This window comes from Schistocerca nitens, chromosome 10 (assembly GCF_023898315.1).
Source record: "Schistocerca nitens isolate TAMUIC-IGC-003100 chromosome 10, iqSchNite1.1, whole genome shotgun sequence".
In the NCBI taxonomy this organism is placed as follows: domain Eukaryota; kingdom Metazoa; phylum Arthropoda; class Insecta; order Orthoptera; family Acrididae; genus Schistocerca; species Schistocerca nitens.
Genome location: NC_064623.1, coordinates 109,776,472 through 109,802,679, shown reverse-complemented (window position 1 = coordinate 109,802,679; position 26,208 = coordinate 109,776,472). Strand labels below are relative to the sequence as shown.

The 26,208-nt window shown below is 40.8% G+C and overlaps 1 protein-coding gene across 1 annotated transcript in view; it reads left to right on the top strand.

The window, feature by feature from the left end:
* Positions 1-26,208, top strand: part of LOC126210488 (uncharacterized) — a 347,809-nt gene that overhangs the window by 113,951 nt on the left and 207,650 nt on the right. Inside the window, exons 17-21 of the mRNA XM_049939722.1 lie at positions 5,315-5,491; positions 20,413-20,586; positions 21,042-21,215; positions 21,914-22,087; positions 23,151-23,309. Coding sequence (XP_049795679.1) covers positions 5,315-5,491; positions 20,413-20,586; positions 21,042-21,215; positions 21,914-22,087; positions 23,151-23,309 — 858 coding nt within the window. The remainder of the gene's footprint in view (positions 1-5,314; positions 5,492-20,412; positions 20,587-21,041; positions 21,216-21,913; positions 22,088-23,150; positions 23,310-26,208) is intronic.

The window sequence follows — 26,208 nt, the reverse complement described above, 5'->3', positions numbered from 1 at the left end:
AAATGAACCTTTAAAGAAATGCACTACTCTTCTTTGCATCTTCTGTATTTCCTCTGTCACTCCTATCTGATACATATCTCGTACTGATAAGCAGTATTAAAGTAACAATTGAACGAGTGTTATGTAAGCTGTTTCCTTCATTAATGGACTACATTTCCTAAGGATTCTTCCAATGAATCTCAGTCTGGCATATGGCTTACTCGTGATTAATTTTATGTGGTTTTTCCATTTCATATTGCTCCTAATGCATACTCCTAGATATTTTATGAAAGTAACTGCGACCAGTAATTGTTCTGCACTTGTGTAATCATACAGCGAAGGTTCTTTCTGTCTGTATTCGCATTGTGTTCATTTCTTTCATTATGTTGAAGATCAATTGCCACTTCCTGCACTGAGCGTCACTCCTCTGCAAGTCTGTCTGCATTTCACTATAATTTTCGAGAGTCGTGACTTCTCTGTATACAACAGTGTCAGCTGCAAAAAGCCTCGTGGAACTTCCAACATTATCTACTAGGTCATTTATATATATTATGAAAATTAGTTGTCCTATAACACTCCCATGGGGTATACATGAAGTCACTTTTGGTCTGAAGACTTATCTCCGTTCAGAATGTCATACTGTGTTCTGTTCATGAGAAACTCTTCAATTCAATCACACATTTAGTCTGATATTCTGTTGCTCAAATTTTGTTCATTAGGCTGCAGTTTGGAACTGTATCAAATGATATATGGAAGTCGAGGAACGTGGAATCTACCTGAGCGACTGTATATACTGTGTCTTGTAGATGAATAGAACAATTTCGGTTTCAAACTATCATTGTTTTCGAAACACATCTTGGTTCTTACAGAAGTGTCATGATATCAAGCATAAAATATATTCCAGAATTCTACAGCTGAACAATGTAAGAGATATAGGCTTATATATCGAGGTTGTTCAACGGCCATTCTTCAAAATTGGGATGACCAGTGCTTTTTTCCAGTAATCGGGAACACTTCACTCCTCCAAAGATTAAAGTGCACTGCTGCTGGAGAGGGGCAAGTTCTTTCAAATATTCTGTGTAGAAGAGGACCAGGATCAGTTCTGTAAACGATGCTGCAAAACGATAGCCCTGCTTCCACCCCATGGGGTCTTCCCCAAATCAGCCCGCTGCATACAGGAACTGAGGATGGCCTCTGAACCCAGATGACAAGCGTTGTTCGTGCTTATGTGAGCCACTATTTGCAGCCAGATGCATCTAGTGCGCTCAGTTAGTGCTGGCAGAGCATCTCCTGCATCTCATATGAGATAACCCGACAAGCAAACAGAGTGGACACTGGACTCCTTTCCTGACCTGCCCCCTGTTTTCCTGACAGGTTCCGTCAACTGGCTGTCGTTGGAGATCTCATTGACAAGCAGTCCCACACTCTGCACTTCTTCGGACCTTTCGGGAAGGTCGGCCTCAGTTTCAACAGATTAGGTATCACATGCTGGCTGAGATCTGCTTTCAGCAGTAGGCAATGCCTCAAACCTTGTTTAAGGGGTCACCCGCACAGCCAGTACCCACCTTAGCCTTCTGACCAGAGTTTCTTGACCCCACAAATGTTCGCCGATCGCCGCCAGGTAAGTATCAACTGACTGGGATGTGCTAATCAGAAGATGCAGCAACATCGGGGAGCCCACATGATGCTATGGTTTCTAGAAATTCCAAAGCATTTGTCTCGGACACACCAACTCCACTGCTGTCCAGAACAGCAGCCTGTTGCCTGTCAACCATGACTGGACACAGCTTCCATCTGTTTACAGACAGTGGCCAATTCCTCAAGCATCCGTACACAACAGGTGCAGTCCCTATCCACCTTTAATCAATTATTGTCTGAACCACAGGTAATGTAACCCCAACTCTGGAAACAGAACTTATCCAACACAAACAGTCAAAAACAATGAAAACGTTTAGAACAAAAATAAATAACACCAATAGAAACAGCTAAATAAACAGCTACTCAGAAGAATGTGAGAATGCCACTAAACTAAACAATGTATACAATCTGTATAGAAACAATAAGCTGCAGCTGCTGTGAACTCCTCTCTGCTAGGAGGCCGGAGCTGTCCCCAGTGTGTATCCCTGAACAACTTCTGAAGGTTTGTTGGTAGTGCCCTGGCTCACTCTGCATTTTGTATTATCATTCATTGTTGCAAGCAAAGGCCTCCCCAAAATTTTGAGCCTTGCAATAATTTTTTTCTTTTTTTGGGCTCTAATGTCTGATAGTGCCACATTACCCAAAAGTCGTACACACAACATGTAGGCCTATGTGTCTTATTAAAATTAAAATTTGCATAACTCTGCCTGATGATGAAGTTTAAAGCCCAGAAATGAGTAGTGTGAATAAAAGTAAATTTCGACTGTTTACAGTAAATTTGTAGTTTCTATTTACATTAACATCAGTCATGGTGAAGCTTAACCTCAAAGACCACGTTTAAAGCACATCTCCACTTTTGAACATGAAGTTGCCATGTTTGTGTGGGAACCGTTGCTTCTTTACAACATCTGTTTTATGGCAGCTGCAGTTGAAATGCCAGTGGCACAACTACATCCTTTACCATCACTGACAGAGGAATGGCTTCTTGTTGGCAGAAGATGAGAACACGGGGCTAGGGAGGACTGATGGTTCCCTCATGGCTGCTGTGTCACTTCATCCACAGTGTAATTTAATGTATCTCTGCAGACTTTATGCAAGCAGTATGCCTGGAGCTTAAGAATTCTGTCTTGATTAACCATTCTTGTGATCCGTGTTTTCAGAATATACTGCAGGTCTCTCTTCAAGTATCTGCCAGTTCACAGTTTTCAGTATTTCTGTTAAGGAGCCATCTTCTCTGTCCTCATCTGTAAATGCTTCCCTGTTGCTCTCATCTTTGTTTCCTACCTGTCTCAATGAAAGTGCTGCAGTCAAATGTCTGAGCGAAAACAATATTGTTTTGCTTTTGTTCAAAAGTTTGTGTTTACACATATTGCCACGTGTGCTGTAGTGGTTTCTTGTCATAAGTCTGTCATGTTCAGAAATGGAGTAGTGGACAAATAAGAGAACAATTAATTTTATAAATCCGATTCTTCTACAATCGGCAGTTCTGGGATGTCAAAATTATTGTATAAACACAATGTTCAAATCTGTGCCAAATGCGAGGCAAAGAAATTACATAGGAAGAGCGGAAGTGCAGGTTGGTCCTCATCTGTATTGTTTGCCTTTGATGTTTTCAGTGTCATACTGTCTAAAGATGTAACTAAAGAAAGAATTGGTAGTGCAAACAGTGGTGTATGCCAGTGACCAAAAATAAAATGAAAATAAAAATCTTTCAGCAGTGTGTACTTCTGGTGCCATGAGGCTTATTGATGAATAGTGAACTTAAAAGAGGTATATTAAACCTCTCTGTGAATCACCAGCAGTTAATAATTGAAAAGTGATCACCAATCGGGTTGTAACTGGTATGCAGTGTCTCATAATAGTATCAGTTTTATCATTTGTCAGACAAATTGTGTGTACTAGATATTTGAAAGTGTGTCTTCATGTTGTGGTAAATTTCTGGACTAGGTATGTTTCTAACATCAGTCCACTAGTTAAATTTTCTTAAGTATTCCTCTTACTTGAAAAAGAAAGCATCCACAAAACCTGATTTATCTTGTTATTTCTAACTTCATTCCTTGTTTAATGTAAAAGCAGTAGAGCAGCACTCACTCCCGTTAGCACACATTAGTTCATTTATGGCAGTAGCGTGGCCCCTCGTAAAAACTTACAGCCTGCAAGAGCATTGAAACAAGCGTTGCTGGGCAATAGTGGCCAGTAATGTTGTAGTACATATGGCTGCAATTTGTGTGGCCACAGTGTTGCCAGACAACATCGTCAGGATGTGCTGTTGGCAATATGCAATTTTTATGATCTGTGTAAACATACCTTGTGTTCTCCTGCAACACCAGTCTGTGACCACTCATCTGGCCCTTCCTTGCATATGCTGAATGATCATGGCTGCCTCCGACTGTTACGAATCCCCTACTCTTTAGCAGTCATGTATGTTCGTATGTGTGTTGTTGCTGTTGTGGTCTTCAGTCCAAAGACTGCTTTTTTGCAGCTGTCGACACTCCTTTGTCCTGTGCAAGCCTCTTCGTGTTTGCATAACTACTGCAAACTACATCCATTTGAACCTGTTTATTATGTTCAAGCTTTGGTCCCCCTCTACAGTTTTTAGCTGTCACACTTCCCTCCAATACCATATTGACTATTCATTGATGCCTCAGGATATGTGCCTTCATCTGATTCCTTTTTTAGTCAAGTTGCACCATAACTTTCTTTTTTCACCCCTTCGATTTAATACCACCTCATCAGTTATTCATTCTATCTGTGTAATCGTCAGTATTTTTCTGTAGTCTCACCACATTTGAAAAGCTTCTCTTTACTTCTCTTCTTAATTGTTTATCATCCGTGTCTCACTTCCACACAAGCCTACACTCCAAACAAATACCATCAGAAGAGGCTGCCTTACACTTAAATTTGTTTCATGCTAACAAATTTCTCTCTCTCAGAAATACTTTACTTACTGTTACCAGTTCCAGTTGGCATTTTATATCCTCTCTACTTTTGTGATCATCAGTTATTTTTCTGCCCAAATACCAAAATTCATCTACTACTTTTAGTGTCTCATAGTCTAATGCAATTCTCTCGTCATTGCCTGATTACCAATTTCCATTACCATTGTTTTACTTTTGTTGATGTTCATCTTATAACCTCTTTTCAAGGCAGTATCCATTTCGTTCAGTGTCTCTTCCAAATCCTTTTCCATCTGTGACGGAATTGCAGTGTCATCAGCAGACCTACACAAGTCCTTGTGTGGGCTGTACAAATATTTTATAAGCTCTCTCTTCTGTAGGTCAACTACTATTTCCAGTGCAACAATAAATAAAAGCCTGCCTGTTGCCTTATCTACAAAATAGCCACTTTATATCCTCACTAACTGTTGTTACCAGTTATTTTCATAAATTGAATGACTCTGTGACTGCCAAGTGAGATTTTCCACACTATCCCAACAGGATGTTTGCCGGTCCGGTTCCTACGATTTAAGCTCGTGTCTGTCTCTAATGACCTTGTCATCAGTGGACCTGTAAAACTGTAATCTTTCTTTTTTTTCCACTTGTGACTTTTTAACCACAGGTTCAGAATAAAATGCCAAACATGACAGCAAAAATGTTACTGATCAAAAGTCTCTCTCTTTTTCCCTCTCTTACGGCTGATTTGACCTGTGTCATTTATCTTTTACATTGGTCAGGTACCTCAAACTTTTATTTAATAGGTGCAGCTCCAAGCTTCATCTCAAGAGCATCCAAAGTCTGAGTCATTAATGAAAACTCTGGAAAGGAGAAGAGAGAAAATAAGGTACAGGAAGATGCAGGCCTATTGTGCAACATGTAAAATGGAACATAACAACAAAGATGCAGTCACTGGCGGTGACAAGAAATCGTCACGTGCGGTATGCAAACAATTAGAAATATTTCTGTGAGCTCTGGTGCATGCAGAGTAGCATAGCGGTTAGTGTTGCCAGTAAAAATATTGCTGCAGGCTGTGGTGCATGCAGTGTGGCGTAGTGGCAGCATCGCCGGCTTGCATGCTGTTGATTACCAGTTCAAGTCTGACCACCAGCAGTTATTTGTTGTTTACTGTTTATCATATTTAGAGGGTTTGTATTGTTTGGAGTATTTTATGTTTGTTTAAATAGCAGCATTTTGGGGTATTTGATGTTTGTTGTTTGTATAAATAGATGCACTCTCCTAACAGGAGTTCAGTTCTGTTATGGCTGTAGATTGTTGTTCGTTGTAAATGTGGTTTCAGTGCTAAGTGTTATATTACACTGTCGATCCTGCTATTGGATTTGGATTTCATTCTGATTACAATGTAACAGTATTAATGTACCCAAGTCAAAAAAATCCAGGACAAGTACTTTAAAAGAAAGAACAGTAAAATTTATAAAAAACGAAGTTTTAATGAGGATGGCAAAAGTGTACTATAATTTCTGTTGTATCACATACAAGTATTATATTCCTCTTTGTAGACATATAGTAACAAAATAAATTTTAAATAACATATCAGAAAGAATCATATACACTGGTTTTCACCAGTGCTCAATAATTCAGTTAAAGAAGGAGGTTAAGTCTACTTAAGCATGAGGTTTGTTGAATAACCAGTAAATGATTCATTCCATTTCGTTGTAATATACAATGCAAATAACTTGTGCAACATGTAATAAAACTTCTTTGTTGGCCAGTAATTATTTATTATTTTAGACATTCTATTTTTCTTCACTCTTGTGATGTTATCTCTCCGTTTATTTCTATACTCCTTGATCTGTTTGTGTTTTTAAGTCATAGTTCTTGCCTGATTGTTGTACTTTTTGTCGTGTCAGATAGTCTGTATCCAGCTGTTGTTCTTAAAAACCTAATTTCTGCAGCTTACAGTCCTCTTAGATTGTGTGCATCAAAATTGCAGCTGCCAAACTCATGTTTTAGTGTATGCATTGCATAACATTATGATTTTGTCTCGTGTGAAGAGTATTGTGGATTGTGATTCCCAGATTGTGACCAATGCCCCTTCATATTCCTCCATTCCTGTTCCCTCTCCAAAATCTCTTGCACCAATGGGAACAAGGAATTGGGGCAGGTGGTTTGCATCCACATCAGATCACTGATTTTGGCTCTGTAAGTTTGAATCATATAAAATTTCGTTCAAAGTTAACAGCTGTTAATTAATTATGGTTTTGTAATAACCATTGAGAAGTTGAAAGTAGATAGGATTCATTTTTCAAATCACATGCAAAATATATAACAAATCAAGTGTTTTGTGTGTGTGTGTGTGTGTGTGTGTGTGTGTGTGTGTGTGTTAATTTTGCTTTTGTGTTCGTAAACTGGTGACATGGCATATTGTCATCCATAAAAATTCCATCATTGTTTGGGAATATGAAGTCTGTCAGTGGCTGTAAGTGGTCTGCAAGTAGCTAAATGTGACCATATTTAGTCAACAATCGGTTAAGTTGGACCGGAAGACCCAGTCCATTCCATGCAAACACAGCCCGTACCATTAGGGAGCCATCACCAGCTTGCGCAGTGCCTTGTCGACAACTTGCAATAGCATCTTAACACCAAATTTTGCTGCAGTGGCCTAACAGATACATTCATCTCACATCCTACATTGATTTCTGCGGTTATTTCATGCAATGCTGTTTCTCTGTTAACACTGACAATTCTAAGCAAATGCAGTTGCTCTCGGTCATTAAACAAAGGCTATCAGCCACTGTGTTGTTCGTGATGGGAGGTAATGCCTAAAGTTTGGTATTCTCACCACCCTTGACACTGTGGATCTCAGAATATTGAATTTTCTAACGATTTACGAAATGGAATGTCCCATGCTTCTTGCTCCAACTAGCAGAATTGAAGCTCTGAGGACGAGTTGTGAGTCGTGCTTGGGTAGCTCTGATGGTAGAGCACCTGCCTGCGAAAGGCCAAGGTCCCCGAGTTCGAGTCTCAGTTCGGCACACAGTTTTAATCTGCCAGGAAGTTTCAGCCATATTATTGTTTTAGTTGTTACTCTTTATCGCAATATTCTGGGGGAGGGGGGGGGGGGGGCAAAAACAGTAGTCCTTATTCATTCCTAAAAATTATTTGTTTGGTGCACAATTTGTGGAATAATCAACATTTTATTGATACAAAGTGTTGCCCATTTTTGTTGCATTACAATACACCACATTGTCTCCTTATTTGTCAAATTATTGCAGTATCACAGTTCTGGGTGGGTGACTTAGTTGTGAATTGTTACCAGATTAGTTAGGCCTACTTGAAACCTTCATTTGCCCCGACACCCTCACAGCCCTGTGTTTTGTAGACTGACTATGTGAACGAACATATATACTGAAATCTCACCACACTGCAATGCGCGCTCTACAACAGGCCCATTTAGGAGGCTATTAGACTGTTGCTGGGAAGAGAGCACTTTTTGGTAAAACAGAGCAGTTGGACGTAGTTATGTAGTGCAGGGGAAGTGCAAACTGTTCACTCTTTTCCAAGGAATAATGACATCTTAATGTTCACTATAGCCTTAGACGTGAGCATATGCTCATATAGTTCTGGCACGGTGCCCAAAATAGAAAGTAACTCATTTTAAATCAGTGAAAAGCAGTATGGTGTCTGGGTTAGGAACATCAAAGTGAAGTTTAAACATATCGACGTGTCAGTGCTGAACGCCTAGCTACAGTTACAACTTGCAGTGCTACAGTGTTACAAATATGTATTTATCTACATCCAGGGTATTTGTGTTTAGCATGTGAATAAAACAGTCACGAAATAAAAGTTGATGTCAATTTTGGTTCCATCATAAGGCTGCACTGCTCACAAGAAATATTGTTTCATACTTAAGAGTCCTGTATTCTTCTCTTCATCGATTAAAAAAATTTAAGTTTCATTTAATTGCTATTTCTCATCAATGTGACAGTCTCAGAAAATAATTTACCACAGAGGGCTCTAGTTAGCGACTTTGAAGCGATAAATCTCCATAGAGCTAATAGTAACAGTCACAGAATAGATTTGTTGGTGACAGTTTCTCATGTAGATTTACCTCATTCTGATTCCTCCCTTCTTTCCCTTGAATTTTCCTTGCTATTATTTGCTACGAGTTGGGAGTTCACCACAGCTGTGGCACAAGCGTGAGACAGCTTACATGAGTAGATCGGCAAATGATTCCACTTTAAAAGATGACGCCTCACGATGCTCAGCATTCACAGTGTGAGAGGATTTGCTCGAATGACTCAATAGGTGTACGTGCCTACTTGAGTTTCTTGTATTTAATCCAAAATGCCCCCAAGAAGACTGTAAATTTGTGAGACAGAATTGCTAGCAAGTACTTACCTACAGCAGCTGAAATATTAGAACTGCCAGTAGACACACACAAAAGTAAAAGCAACAAAATTGTCCCAGCTTTCAAAACTTATTGTTCCCCCCCTCAGGGAAGAGAGAGAGAGAGAGAGAGAGAGAGAGAGAGAGAGAGAGAGAGAGAGAGACGTTGGGCAAGGTTAAGATGGAAGGGTAGATAACTCAGACCACTTGATGAGAGTTATGGAGGCACCCACTAGTCATGAGGACAAGAGGGAGATAGTCGTGCACACTTTGTCCTCCATTTGTAAGATGGCGGCAGATGGCACTGAGTGACCTCATCAGTGATCTGGAACTTCCCAACCGGGCAGAACTTTTGATTCCACATTTGAAACAGTGATTCATCTGGCAATCAGTGTGTGCATCATCACTGGGATATTTCTCTGGTGAAGCAAAGCGTCAAAGTGAAATGCAGACCTGTCGTGTCAAGTGTGTGGCAAGATAATGGGGAGGATAAAAATGGGACACAGCTTCTAGTTTTTGTGCCCTGCAAAAAAGACCCGTTGTTGGGACCTCCTGAGAGTGACTTTGTCTGGCTGAATACCCGAGAAAGTTGTGAAATTGTCGTACACCACAAAAACTTAAAATCGCAGACAGTTTTGTTTTTCGCCAGCAGCTCTTGGCAATTTTGGAAAAAAAAAATATTTTTTGTAAGTATTTCATTACAGTTACAGTCAGTCTGGTTGTAAGTAGTAAGCTGAAGAAACATGAAAGTAATGAGGAGTGAGGAGTTGCAGAAATGAGAATAGCAATAAACTTCTCAAAATTGGGGGCCACAAAATAGGCAAAGTGAGGAAATTCTGGTACCTTGGAAGCAAAAGTAACATGTGGCAGATGAGGCGTGGGTGACAAAAAGTTGATCGGCACAGGCAAGTAGGGCATTCCTGGCCAAAAGATGTCTACTAGTATCAAACCTAGGTCTCAATTTTAGGAAGAAATTTCTGAGAATGTATGTTTGGAGCACAGTATTATGTGATAGTGAGTTGTGGACTGGGGGAAAACCAGAGGAGAAATGAATCGAAGTGTTTGAGATGTGTGCTACAGAAGAGTGCTGAAAATTAGACGGACTTGTAATATGAGAATAAGGAGGTTCTCTGCTAAAAAAAAATGTAAATGTTGTGTGACTAGGGCCTCCCGTCGGGTAGACCATTCGCCGGGTGCAAGCCTTTCGATTTGACGCCACTTCAGCGACTTGCACGTCAATGGGGATGAAACAATATGATGATCAGCACAACACAACACCCAGTCCCTGAGCCTAGAAAATCTCTGACCCAGCCTGGAATTGATCCTGGACCCTTAGGATTGACATTATGTTGAGCTGACCACTCAGCCACCAGGGGCGGACAGTTCTCTGCTGAATCGTCAATGGTAGAAATGGTGGAAACATGGAAAAGGAGGAGGATGTGATAGGACATGCTAAGACATTGGTGAATAACATCCGTGGTACTAGAGGGTTCTGTGGAGGTTGTATACTGTAGTAGGGGAAGACGGAGATTGGAATATACCGTATTTACTCGAATCTAAGCCACACTTTTTTTCCGACTTTTGTAATCCAAGAAACCGCTTGCGGCTTAGAATCGAGTGCAAAGCAAGCGGAAGTTCTGAAAACTATTGGTGGGTGCCGCCACAACTAACTTCTGCCGTCGAATATATGTAGCACTACACAGGCATGCTTTGTACGCACAAAGATAAATACTGGCACCAAATCCTCTGCGTCAGTAAATAAATTTAAAAAAAGGTGGAAGATGAGCTTTTTTTTCTCCGCCCCGAGTTTCGACCACTGCATTTTTCATACATTATCCAACGAAGTAAATACAAATTCCGTATTGTTCATCTTCGAATGTAGCAGCATTTCAATGTACTATGAAAATCCAACTGGCAAGACTGTTTCGGGTGTTTGTCAATATGGCCAACTCTATGTTCTGAATTTTTTCCTACCTGTGAGAAGAGATGGTTGCTAATAGGAACTTTTACGAATTGTGAATCACATGCAGTATTCTCTTCACCATAAGAATAATACGACTATAAACATTTTGCCATGTATTTTTTCGTGCTTGCTGCTATCTCATTTAAATCCTATCTGCCTAATAAACTATGAAACTAGAGTGAGACAACAGCAAACGCGCAAGGATATTCATATCATGTCATGTTTATATTCTTATTATTCTTATGCCTAATAGCGATACAGTCAGAAATGAAGCACAGCAATTGACTAGAGTTTTAAATCTAAGATCACTCTAATTTCTGTGCAGAATGTAATGTACTAAAGAAGCGCCTGCAAAGATTTTCAAACGGAGAAAAATTTTTGCTAAACTCTCGTTCAGAACATCATCTATCATACACAGTCTATTATTTGATTCTTGTTGATCATTATCAAAGAAAGCAGCAGTGAAAGTAACAACAAATAGCAGTCTCTTGCCCCCTCCCCCCCCCCCCCCCCCCGCCTTTTTTTTTTTAAGCGGCGGTAGCGCGCACAAAAGCAAGCCAGGCTGCGAGCGGTGACAGGCCATAAACACGCACTATCAGAATGTGACAAACAATGCATGACACAGTACAGTAATGAATTTTTAGCTTAGAGTGACGTAAACACCTATAACAAAGAAAAACGGCGCTTATCAGAGCAAAAAAAAAAAAAAAAAAAGAAGCAATCAATTCAAACCAGACTAAGCACGTGAAAAAGGAAGGGTACCTGTATAAATATGGACGGAGCGCCTGACGCATAGCAATGGCTACCTGGTAAAGCTTAACTGCTAAGCTTACGACTCGAACCAAACTACTGTAGCTGTACCGTCATTCATTTGAACTAAATTGTGTCTCATATTACAATGGACCAACTTTGTTTCAATTTGGAGATGCGGCCTAAAACTTTTCTCTCCCCTTGAATTTCGAGTCTCAAATTTCAGGTGCGACTTAGATTCGGGAAAATTTTTTTTCCTTGATTTTGAGTGTCATTTTTCAGGTGCAGCTTAGATTCGAGTAAATACGGTAAGCAACAAATAACTGAAGATGTTGGATGTAAGGGCCTTTCTGAGTTGAAAATGTTGACACTGGAGCAGTAGTCCTGGGATGCTACATCAAACCAGTCAAAAGACTGATGTCTAAATGACATGCTTTACTAACAGTGTTTCTTCCAGTACACCATTAACGAATGGAACACGAAAGTGGAGGAGTGGTTACGCTACACTCCAGCATGCACTGCAAGCCAGCTTGTAGAGTGTAAATGTGAATGGTTAATTATTATTAGAATGTGAATGGAGATATAGATATATCCAATGGTATGATTCTCCTAGTTACGAACAGGACAGGCCATACATGGCATGAGGTTGTGAAGCTGTTCGTTCAAAGGCATAACATCAAATATTGATGCTTTTTTCTTTGCACCAGCATGGGACGTAGCCCTCGGACATGTGTGGTTGACCCTTTCTGAAACTACTGTGATTGTCAATGAGCAACAGAACAACAAACATGGAATCACCTATGATTTCTGAGGTCTTCTTGATGTGATTCATTGTTGATATGTTTTTGGGTTCTAGCCAGGCATATGATTTCCTTTATTTGCACACAGTTTTGGCAGCTGACCTTGCCATTTTCTTCAGGAAGTCTGAATAGTTCTGAACATATGCTCAATGCATGGACTCCATCCATATTGTGAAGTATTAGTGGGAAATCTGTAGTTTTTATGGATCAGTGGCAGCAAAGAGTCAATACGCAAACCTCAGTTTTTCTTCTTGTTTCTTTGCCTTCCTTTGGTCTGTGACAGATGCTCAGGATTTTTTATCTGAGTACACATTCTTTTGCAACACTATTTATAGCGTATGTCCAAAATTAACACAGCTGTGGAAGAGATCGAGACCAAAATGGTAAATTTAAGTTTTTTTTAAAATATATATATATATATATATATATATATATATATATATATATATATATATATATATATATATATATCTAAAAAGAAAGATGATGAGACTTACCAAACAAAAGCGCTGGCAGGTCGATAGACACACAAACAAACACAAATATACACACAAAATTCAAGCTTTCGCAACAAACTGTTGCCTCATCAGGAAAGAGGGAAGGAGAGGGAAAGACGAAAGGATGTGGGTTTTAAGGGAGAGGGTAAGGAGTCATTCCAATCCCGGGAGCGGAAAGACTTACCTTAGGGGGAAAAAAGGACAGGTATACACTCGCACACACACACATATCCATCCACACATACAGACACAAGCAGACATATTTAAAGACAAAGAGTTTGGGCAGAGATGTCAGTCGAGGTGGAAGAGTAGAGGCAAAGAAGTTGTTGAGAGACAGGTGAGGTATGAGTGGCGGCAACTGGAAATTAGCGGAGATTGAGGCCTGGCGGATAACGAGAAGAGAGGATATACTGAAGGGCAAGTTCCCATCTCCGGAGTTCGGATAGGTTGGTGTTGGTGGGAAGTATCCAGATAACCCGGACGGTGTAACACTGTGCCAAGATGTGCTGGCTGTGCACCAAGGCATGTTTAGCCACAGGGTGATCCTCATTACCAACAAACACTGTCTGCCTGTGTCCATTCATGCGAATGGACAGTTTGTTGCTGGTCATTCCCACATAGAATGCATCACAGTGTAGGCAGGTCAGTTGGTAAATCACGTGGGTGCTTTCACACGTGGCTCTGCCTTTGATCGTGTACACCTTCCGGGTTACAGGACTGGAGTAGGTGGTGGTGGGAGGGTGCATGGGACAGGTTTTGCACCGGGGGCGGTTACAAGGATAGGAGCCAGAGGGTAGGGAAGGTGGTTTGGGGATTTCATAGGGATGAACTAACAGTCCTTAATCTTTCCTCTCCCACATCCACACCGGCTGTTCAGAGCATCCTCCTACAGGCCAACCGTAAATTAGAACAGCATGCCACCCTCCACCTCAAAAAACTATCCAATCTCCTGGTTTCCCACCTCCGGAAAGGCAACTCACTCACCCTTCACAACCTTTCCAGCAAACCTCAACCACCTCTCATTGCACACAAACCCAGTCTCTCCCATCTACTCAATCTCCCACTTCCAGCTCCACTCCCTCCAAAACCTCAAAATTCCTTTCAACACAATCTGGAACCACAACACCCCAATTCAGTAGTTAACCTTTCCTCCAAACCTCTCTCCCAATCCGAAACCTCTGTCCTATCCAAAGGCCTCACCTTCAGCCCCACTCCCAGATTCAACCAAACAGCCCTCGTCAAAGATTTACTGTCCTACACCCGTACTCTCTGCTGGAAATATCACTTTGCCACGAAGAAAAATGATCCTAATCCTACTCCTAATGATCCAACTCCCCAAGACGCCATCCAAATTGAACCCTGCCTGGAACAGTTCCGTCCTCCGTCACAGCGGGACCCACCTCCTCTTCCTCAAAATCACCCTCTCCAAACCTTCCAGGAATTTCTGACTTCCAGCCTTGCATCTCAATCCTTCTTAAAAAACCTTAATCCTACACCCAACATCACCACTGCTGAAGCCCAGGCTATCCGTGATCTGAAGGCTGACCGATCCATCGTCATTCTTCCGGCGGACAAGGGTTCCACGACCGTGGTACTTGATCGTCGGGAGTATGTGGCTGAGGGACTGCGTCAGCTTTCAGACAACACCACATACAAAGTTTGCCAAGGTAACCCCATTCCCGATGTCCAGGCGGAGCTTCAAGGAATCCTCAGAACCTTAGGCCCCCTGCAAAACCTTTCACCTGACTCCATCAACCTCCTGACCCCACCGACACCCCGCACCCCAACCTTCTACCTTCTTCCTAAAATCCACAAACCCAATCATCCCGGCCGCCCCATTGTAGCTGGTTACCAAGCCCCCACAGAACGTATCTCTGCCTACGTAGATCAACACCTTCAACCCATTACATGCAGTCTCCCATCCTTCATCAAAGACACCAACCACTTCCTTGAACGCCTGGAATCCTTACCCAATCTGTTACCCCCGGAAACCATCCTTGTAACCATTGATGCCACTTCCTTATACACAAATATTCCGCACGTCCAGGGCCTCGCTGCGATGGAGCATTTCCTTTCACGCCGATCACCTGCCACCCTACCTAAAACCTCTTTCCTCATTACCTTAGCCAGCTTCATCCTGACCCACAACTTCTTCACTTTTGAAGGCCAGACATACCAACAATTAAAGGGAACAGCCATGGGTACCAGGATGGCCCCCTCGTACGCCAACCTATTCATGGGTCGCTTAGAGGAAGCCTTCTTGGTTACCCAGGTCTGCCAACCCAAAGTTTGGTACAGATTTATTGATGACATCTTCATGATCTGGACTCACAGTGAAGAAGAACTCCAGAATTTCCTCTCCAACCTCAACTCCTTTGGTTCCATCAGATTCACCTGGTCCTACTCCAAATCCCATGCCACTTTCCTTGACGTTGACCTCCACCTGTCCAATGGCCAACTTCACACGTCCGTCCACATCAAACCCACCAACAAGCAACAGTACCTCCATTATGACAGCTGCCACCCATTCCACATCAAACGGTCCCTTCCCTACAGCCTAGGTCTTCGTGGCAAACGAATCTGCTCCAGTCCGGAATCCCTGAAACATTACACCAACAACCTGACAACAGCTTTCGCATCCCGCAACTACCCTCCCGGCCTGGTACAGAAGCAAATAACCAGAGCCACTTCCTCATCCCCTCAAACCCAGAATCCCCCACAGAAGAACCACAAAAGTGCCCCACTTGTGACAGGATACTTTCCGGGACTGGACCAGACTCTGAATGTGGCCCTCCAGCAGGGATACGACTTCCTCAAATCCTGCCCTGAAATGAGATCCATCCTTCATGAAATCCTCCCCACTCCGCCAAGAGTGTCTTTCCGCCGTCCACCAACCTTCGTAACCTGTTAGTTCATCCCTATGAAATCCCCAAACCACCTTCCCTACCCTCTGGCTCCTATCCTTGTAACCGCCCCCGGTGCAAAACCTGTCCCATGCACCCTCCCACCACCACCTACTCCAGTCCTGTAACCCGGAAGGTGTACACGATCAAAGGCAGAGCCATGTGTGAAAGCACCCACGTGATTTACCAACTGACCTGCCTACACTGTGATGCATTCTATGTGGGAATGACCAGCAACAAACTGTCCATTCGCATGAATGGACACAGGCAGACAGTGTTTGTTGGTAATGAGGATCACCCTGTGGCTAAACATGCCTTGGTGCACAGCCAGCACATCTTGGCACAGTGTTACACCGTCCGGGTTATCTGGATACTTCCCACCAACACCAACCTATCCGAACTCCGGAGATGGGAACTTGCCCTTCAGTATATCCTCTCTTCTCGTTATCCGCCAGGCCTCAATCTCCGCTAATTTCCAGTTGCCGCCACTCATACCTCACCTGTCTCTCAACAACTTCTTTGCCTCTACTCTTCCACCTCGACTGACATCTCTGCCCAAACTCTTTGTCTTTAAATATGTCTGCTTGTGTCTGTATGTGTGGATGGATATGTGTGTGTGTGCGAGCGTATACCTGTCCTTTTTTCCCCCTAAGGTAAGTCTTTCCGCTCCCAGGATTGGAATGACTCCTTACCCTCTCCCTTAAAACCAACATCCTTTCGTCTTTCCCTCTCCTTCCCTCTTTCCTGATGAGGCAACAGTTTGTTGCGAAAGCTTGAATTTTGTGTGTATATTTGTGTTTGTTTGTGTGTCTATCGACCTGCCAGCGCTTTTGTTTGGTAAGTCTCATCATCTTTCTTTTTAGATATATTTTTTCCACGTGGAATGTTTCCCTCTGTTATATTCATATATATATATATATATATATATATATATATATATATATATATATATATATATAAAAAAAGAAAGATGATGAGACTTACCAAACAAAAGCGCTGGCAGGTCGATAGACACACAAACAAACACAAATATACACACAAAATTCAAGCTTTCGCAACAAACTGTTGCCTCATCAGGAAAGAGGGAAGGAAAGCTTGAATTTTGTGTGTATATTTGTGTTTGTTTGTGTGTCTATCGACCTGCCAGCGCTTTTGTTTGGTAAGTCTCATCATCTTTCTTTTTAGATATATTTTTTTCCATGTGGAATGTTTCCCTCTGTCATATATATATATATCTGTGTGTGTGTGTGTGTGTGTGTGTGTGCGCGTGTGCGTGTGTATACCCGTCCTTTTTTCCCCCTAAGGTAAGTCTTTCCGCTCCCGGGATTGGAATGACTCCTTGCCCTCTCCCTTAAAACCCACATCCTTCCGTCTTTCCCTCTCCTTCCCTCTTTCCTGATGAGACAACATTTTGTTGCGAAAGCTTGAATTTTGTGTGTATGTTTGTGTTTGTTTGTGTGTCTGTCGACCTGCCAGCACTTTCATTTGCTAAGTCACATCATCTTTGTTTTTGGATATATTTTTCTTACGTGGAATGTTTCCTTTATATATATATATAGAGAGAGAGAGAGAGAGAGGGAGGGAAACATTCCACGTGGGAAAAATATATCTAAAAACAAAGATGATGTGACTTACCAAACGAAAGCGCTGGCACGTCGATAGTCACACAAACAAACAAAAACATACACACAAAATTCAAGCTTTCGCAACAAACTGTTGCCTCATCAGGAAAGAGGCAAGGAGAGGGAAAGACGAAAGGATGTGGGTTTTAAGGGAGAGGGTAAGGAGTCATTCCAATCCCGGGAGCGGAAAGACTTACCTTAGGGGGAAAAAAGGACGGGTATACACTCGCGCACACACACACATATCCATCCACGCATATACAGACACAAGCAGACATATTTAAAGACAAAGAGTTTGGGCAGATTTGTCTGTATATGTGTGGATGGATATGCGTGTGTGTGCGAGTGTATACCCGTCCTTTTTTCCCCCTAAGGTAAGTCTTTCCGCTCCCGGGATTGGAATGACTCCTTACCCTCCCCCTTAAAACCCAAATCCTGTCGTCTTTCCCTCTCCTTCCCTCTTTCCTGATGAGGCAACAGTTTGTTGCGAAAGCTTGAATTTTGTGTGTATGTTTGTGTTTGTTGGTGTGTCTATCGACCTGCCAGCGCTTTCGTTCAGTAAGTCACATCATCTTTGTTTTTATATATTGCACACCCAATCCATTTAAATCTCATCAACAGAAGTGAAATATTTGCCTTGTAATGTTAAAGACTGTGAGAGCCTCTGTGGGAAGACTGAACCCAGTGTCCACGTGACATGTCGTATGCGTATCAGCACGTCAAAGCAGTTGAGGAGAGGTGATAGGATGTTCAGGGAAAGAGCCCACTGAGACAGGTGAGCGTATCAGCCTGGAATATAACCAGGAAGTGCAGTACAACAAAACCAGCATTGCAGTTTCAGCACGATTTGAGATCTAGCACTCACTTTATTAATATTCCACCTGATAGTACATTCATCAGAGCTGGAAAAGAAATGTTTAAAGGTTAACTGTTACTACAGGTCAAACAGAGCATGACTGCACGTCAAATCCTGAAACTGAAGTGAGCATACATAAAAAAATGCAGTGAGCTCCTGAAGGAGAGCACTAGCTCAGCTGTAATAACTGTGTGTGTCAGAGTACTGGACTGGGTTTATCCATCAAGTAACCACCTACATTTAAGTTGGAACTCTCCCTAATCTGCCAATGGTCTGCTATCATGAACATTTACTATTTGATGTGCTGATGTAGTAAGCAGCTTAAGTCACTTAACAAAAGAAATTCTTCATGTCAGATTGTATATGTGTTAGGTTCCTTTCAGCGTATGCTGATGAAATAGCGCCATTTTTAACAGGCATACACAACCACACATTGACAAAGATCATTACCTGAAGGCTATAAAGTTTTGCCAATCACAGTGATACACAAGAAAGGATGAAGAAGTAATCTGATGAAACAGATTTGATGCAGTTCTCCACATGAGTATATCGTCTGAAGTCCTTTTATCTCAGTGTAACTACTGCAATCTATATCCATTCGAACCTGCATGCTTTATTGCTGTGGTGTCCCCTATGGTTCCCCCTCCCTTTCCACTTCTCCTCATTACAAAATAGTTTTATTATTGATGCCAAGGGATGTGTCCTATCAGCCTGTCTTCTTTTTGTCTAGTTGGACCATAATTTTTTTATCGTCCCCTTTTGTTTAAGCACTCCTTTATTGTATTTTCTTCTTGTCTGAATTATTTACTTCAATACAAGTTTACACTCAAAGCTTGTATTCTCATCTTGTCTGAATTATTTACTTCCATACAAGTTTACGCTCCAGACAAATACTTTATGAAAATAGTCCTTGATGCTTTTTATTAGGTGTAAAAATATCTCTCTCATTTAGAAAAATTCTTCTTGCTGTTATTAATCTGCATTCTGAGCCCTCTTTACTTCACTCCCCATCAGTTCTTTTCGGCCCAAGCTGCAAAACTTGTTTGTTACTCCTTAGATTTTCCAATCTAATTTGCTCTTTACACTCCCCTGCCCTTGTTTTTCTTCTTATACTTATCTTACAACCTCTTTTCAAGAGACTCACCTTTCCATTTGATGGATCTTATAATCTATCACTGACTCTATGACAAAATTACAATGTCATATGCAAACCTTCCAGTTTTTTTCTCTTGTCCCTGAATGCTAATGTTTTTTCCTGATTTTCTCCTTTCTTTCCTTTAGTGCTAGTATAATGTACAGATGTGTATCATTGTAGTTAGGCTACAATCCTGTCTCAGTTTCTTCTCAACGTTACACTCTCTCTGACGTCCTTCGACTGCAATCTGATTTCTATACAAGGCTAAATAACATTTTGACTGTTGTTCTTTATCCCTGATAACTTCAGAGTGTCAAAGATTGTATTCTATTGATCATTGTCAACAATTTTTTGTAAATTTACAAGTGCAATAAATTTTGATTTGTCCTTTACTTATGGTCTAAGAATAAGTTGTAGGGTCAGTACTCCCTCATATGTTGCTACATTTCCCCAGAAGACAAACTAATCTTCTGCCAGTTCTTGCAGTTTTCTGTAGATAATTAGTGTAGTATTTTGCACCCGTGACTTATTAAACTGATGCCTCAGTAATACTTGCGCCTTTCAGCAAAGATGCCTCGGTAGTGCTTGTGTCTTTCAGCATGCACTTAGATGTTAACATTGATACTTTTACAGTTTCAATGTTTCCTGTGGCGGAAAGCACGTACAAAATGTTTAACCTCTATTATATTTGATTTAAAACTAGATCTTCCGAAATTATTCACATTTTTATTGTCAGAAATTGCCTGACTATCAGGACCAGTGTATGTTTAAAGTACACATGACTGGCCTGGGTGTCGGTTTGTTCCTGATGAAGACAATGGTGAGTATCTGAGAAAGCTCAAGTATTGAATGAAACACTGTGAGGTTCAAAGACCGAGAAAATATTGCGCATTAAAACTGCCATGTTTGAGGTAATGAGGCTCACATGCATACACAGAAGCACTGACATACGATGTGGTTTATGACTCCCGATTCTCATGTTGCAGCGGGCTCCTGCCACTTCGGTAAGCGTACGAGGAAAGCGTTTCAAGGCTGACCAAGTACCAGAAGACCTGGAAAGAAAGAAAAAGAGGAGGAACAACCAGAGCACCATGGACCAAGCCAAGAGTCATGATACAGAAGAAGTTAATGCTGACAGCAGTAAAAAGTCTACACAGGAGGTATGCATATAAAGCTAAAAGTTTTTCAGTATCATTGTGATAACAAATGCATAGATCTGTAAGACGGGGAAGAGGAGTCCATTTAATGATCTCCCCCCCCCCCCCCCCCCCCCCCTCTCTCTCTCTCTCTCTCTCTCTCTCTCTCTCTCTCTCTCTCTCTGTGATTCAGGCTGGGCAGCCTGACATCACTTTTGAAGTCCATTTTTTTAAACTTATGTGTAGTACACTGATTTACATTCTGATTGCCTTTTGGACTACAACACTTCTGCATTTATTCTTTGCTGCCAGTACATATGTGATGATATAACATTATTTGTTGGTTGTATGTTAAATGAGAGTGTAAAGGATCCTCTGTGCCCTGCACTACTACAGAAATGAAAAGCACACACAGAATACTAACTCTTCCAGGCAGACTAATGTACGCATTGATTTGTGATGTCACATTCTCACTACAGGAGGCGCCTGTGACTGCAGCAAATAAATCTAGACATCGTTCCAAGTCTGAAACGAGACCAGAAGAACTGGAAAAGAGAACAAGGAGGAGCAGTGGCCTAAAGACATCGGACAAGAAAAAGAGTTCTCCTGCAGAGTCTGTCAATGCTGCTGATAATAGAAACTCAGCACAGAAGGTATAGAAATAGAGCTAACAATTTTTCGTTTAGACAATTTAGTTTGTTCATTATTCCAGTCAGTATTCAGTACATAGATTTTAAGGAAGGAATTCCACTTTTTGAATATGTTGTGATTTGTACTGCATGAAATGTCTACACAGGAGGTATGCATACAATGCTAAAAGTTTTTCAGTATTATTGTGAAAACAAATGCAGAGATCTGTAAGACGGGGAAGAGGTTTCTATTAATTGAATCACCCCCCCTCCCCCCCTCTCTCTCTCTCTCTCTCTCTCTCTCTCTCTCTCTCTCTCTCTCTCTCTCTCACACACACACACACACACACACACACACACACACACGCACGTACGTTTGTTACAGGAATGCCATAAAACAAATTCCATTAGAATTGCAGTTTCTGTTTCAGGTTGGGCAGCATGACATAAAAGCATCATTTTTTGAAGTCCGTTTTGTAACTTATGTGTAGTACACTGATTTACATTCTGATTGCCATTTGGACTACAACACCTCTGCATTTATTCTTTGCTGCCATTACATCTGTGATGATATAACATTATTTATTGGCTGTATGTTAAATGAGAGTGTAAAAGATCCTCTGTCCTGCACTACTACAGAAATGAAAAGCACACATGGAATACAAACTCTTCCAGGCACTCTAATGTATGCATTGATTTGTGACATCACATTCTTACTGCAGGAGGCTCCTGTGACTTCAGCAAATAATAAATCTAGACATCGTTCCAAGTCTGAAACGAGACCAGAAGAACTGGAAAAGAGAACAAGGAGCAGCAGTGACCTGAAGACAGTGGACAAGGAAAAGAGTTCTGCAGACTCTGTCAATGCTGACGATAATAGAAACTTAGCACAGAAGGTATAGAAATAGAGCTAACAATTTTTGGTTTAAACAGTGCAGTTTGCTCATTAGTCCAATCATTATTCAGCATGTAGATGTTAAGAAAGGAAGTCCACTTTTTGAATATGTTCTGATTTGTATTGCATAAGAAGTCTACGCAGGAAGTACGCATATAAAGTTAAAAGTTTGTCACTATCATTGTGATAACAAATGCATAGATCTGTAAGACGGGGAAGAAACTGTTGCCTCATCAGGAAAGAGGGAAGGAGAGGGAAAGGCGAAAGGATGTGGGTTTTAAGGGAGAGGGTAAGGAGTCATTCCAATCCCGGGAGCGGAAAGACTTACCTTAGGGGGGAAAAAGGACAGGTATACACTCGCACACACACCCATATCCATCCGCACATACACAGACACAAGCAGACATTTGTAAAGGCCAAATGTCTGCTTGTGTCTTGTGTATGTGTGGATGGATCTGGATGTGTGTGCGAGTGTATACCTGTCCTTTTTCCCCGTAAGGTAAGTCTTTCCACTCCCGAAATTGGAAGGACTCCTTACCCTCTCCCTTAAAACCCACATCCTTTCGTCTTTCCCTCTCCTTCCCTCTTTCCTGATGAAGCAACTGTTGGTTGCGAAAGCTTGAATTTTGTGTGTATGTTTGTGTTTGTTTGTGTGTCTATCGACCTGCCAGCGCTTTCGTTTGGTAAGTCACATCATCTTTGTTTTTAGATATATATATCTCACACACACAGGTGTTAAAGAATGCTGTAAAACAAGTTCCATTAGAATTGTAGTTTTGCAGCTTCTGTTTCAGGCTGGGCAGTGTGACATTTTTCTTAACTCATGTGTAGTACATTGATTTACATTCTCATTGCCTTTCGAACTAAAACACCTCTGCATTTATTCTTTGCTGCCAGTACATCTGTGATGATATAACATTATTTGTTGGCTGCATGTTAAATGAGAGTGTAAAGGATCCTCTGTGTCCTACACTACTACAGAAATGAAAAGCACACACGGAATACAAACTCTTCCGGGCAGGCTAATGTGCAAATTGATTTGTGACGTCACATTCTTACTATAGGAGGCTCCTGTGACTGCAGCAAATAAATCTAGACATCGTTCAAAGTCTGAAACGAGACCAGAAGAACTGGAAGAGAGAACAAGGAGCAGCAGTGGCCTAAAGACAATGGACAAGGAAAAGAGTTCTCCTGCAGATGATAATAGAAACTCAGCACATAAGGTATAGAAAAAGAGCTAACAATTTTTGGTTTAGACGATATAGTTTGTTCATTAATCTAGTCATTATTCAGTATGTAGATTTTAAGGAAGGAATTCACTTTTTTAGTATGTTCTGATTTGTAGGGCGTTCATGTCTTAAAAAAATTGCACTGCATTGTATTCACTGTTGGCACACTTATATATATCTGTAGAGGTGAGCACACACATTTTTTTCCCTTGTTAATACCAATCAGTTATTGTTTTGAAAGATGCCAATGAACCATCATATTTCATTTCTTTGGGGACAGTAGATACACGAGCAAAAGAAAGTAAATATATTCACTTTAGTTCTAATCATCATTAGGTTCCCAGTATAACGTACTGCACTCACCAGCTCCTAGGTGGCACTGTTCTTTGCTTTTGGTAAGTTTCACTGTTGTCATGTAAATTCACTTTGCGCTCTTGCGAAGTGCCACTCTCCGTTTGCAAAATTGGAGAATAACATTCTGTGATCTATTTCTTGTGCTCTGAAGGTGCATCAGGAGCTGGATTCCACAGAAGACTTTTAAAACTGTATGGTGCCAATGTGTTACCATGGAAAAGTTTTTACCAGTGGACTGCTCGGTTCAAAATTGCCCAAACAAATAAAAAGGATGAGAAAGAACAGAACGTTGACTCACATATGTTACTGGGAAAGACTTTTGCCTTATTTAGAATAACTGACATTTGTGTCCAACCAAGTGTACATTACCTATTATTCTGCATATGACGTCATCCATAACAGTCTAAACTTTGGTGAAGTCTGTGCATGATGGGTCCCAAAGTAATACAATGAAGCAAACAAGGGCAGTCGTATGAGAATTTCTCAATAGCTATTGGACTGTTAATGAAGGTGAAATTTTTTGTAACTATCCATCACTGGAGATTAAATGTGGGTTCATTACTGTGAACCAGAGAGCAAATGCTAGAGCCTGACCAAACACCAGTGTGTGGCATGGAAACAACTCAGATTTCCAGCCTAAAATGAATTCGAGAGTCACTCCATTACAGGAAAAATTATGTTCTTGATATTTTGGCGCGCGCACACACACACACACACACACACACACACACACACACACACACACACACACACACCATTTCTGGAACATTACTTTCAAAGGGGATCAACAGAAGTCAACATTTCAGTGATATGCTTAGCTACGAGTTGAAGCCTGCAATTTGGAACTAACATGGAGATGAATTGTCAAACAGTGTTTTGTTTTTGCGTGTCAATGTTCATTCATATATTGCCACCCACAGTGTTCATACTCTGCAGGATATGCATTTAGAAGTATTGGAACAACTTGCATAGAGTCCTTATCTTGCCCTGTCAGATTTCCATTTGTTTAGTACGCTTAAAGAGGCCACCAATTCAGCTCTTATGGAGTTGTGAAAGAAGTGGGTGTACATAGCTTGATATTCATCTAAAAACTTTTTTTCCGAGGTTATTGGAAAACTTTTAAACTTGGGCAATAATAGATCAAATGCACTGAAAAGCAGGGTAACTTGTATTGTAAATTTTGTACTGTTGTGGTGTTGTATTAAATAGGAAAAAGTTGTGCAAGTACTTTTTGAACATCATTTTTTGGAACTTATTTTCTAGGTTATGGGATGTATGCTAACTTGTTCCTTGGTTTTTCTCATTCTTTCTTTCTTTCTTTTTCTTTTTCTCTCCTACCATACCTCTGTGATTATGCAACTTTATTTGGTGAAAGGACATTACGGGGAAGTGTAAGGAACTTTCTGGTTATGGAAGGACTAAAGTAGCAAAGAGCACACACAGTATACCAACTCCTTTGACAGGCTAGTATATGAATTGATTTGTGACTTCACATTATCACTATGCAGGAAGCTTCTGTGACTTCAGCAAATGGATATCGAAGATGTTCCAAGTCTGAACCAAGACTGGATAGCTCGGAAAAGAGAAAACGTAGCAGCAGTGAGCTGAGGACAGTTGACAAAGTCAAGAGCCCTAATAGAAACTCAGTCACTTCTAATGATAGAAATTCAGCACAAAAGGTATACAGATAAAGGAAAAAAATGTCACTAGAGAAATCATTCAGTTTCTTTATGATACCACATAACTGTGTTTCATTTTGTAGTGCATAGATATTAAAGCAGTTTTTTTACCAGCTATTTTAAGTAAATACCTTTCTTATTTGTGTAGCATTCATAATTTTAAGAAAATAGCAATATATCATAACTACTTGTATACTTATGTATTTAGGAGGTGGGAGTGCACATTTTCTTCTTATTGATATCAATACAGTTGTTGAATTAAAGGATGGTCATCAAACCACAATATTTCATCTCCTTGTTGACTGTTAGATAAAGGCATCTCTAGGTTGTTCCACAATACTGATGATTGTTTCTATTCTTAGAACACATCTCTCGTCATTAATCCAATGACACATGAACATTTTATTCAAATCATCCTTTCGGCATTCTTTAGTTTCCTCTCCAGTTTGGCAGGTATTCAGTATGTTCATATCCTTCAAAAATGTCTGATGCTGTTTTCACTTTAGTCCACTTAAGGCCTATCACCTTCTCCGGAACACGGGTTGGCATTCTGCTAATTACTTTGAGAAGGTCTTTGTTAATTGTTTCATACAGGCATTTTATTTAATTGATATGCTATTCAAAATAGGTCTTGTAATCTCCTTGTTCCTTTTCACAGAAATTTGAATTTGATTTTTCAAGGATAACTTTTTTCTGTACACTTTTTGACTGGTACTTCTCATCAAATAATGTTTGAAAAACTTCCTAAATTTTTAGAACAGTCTTTACTGTTCAGCATCAGCCTCTGAGTGACTGGATGGCACAACTAATTCTTTTGTTGTATTCTCATGTATAATGTAAATATTTTTGAAAGCCTGATC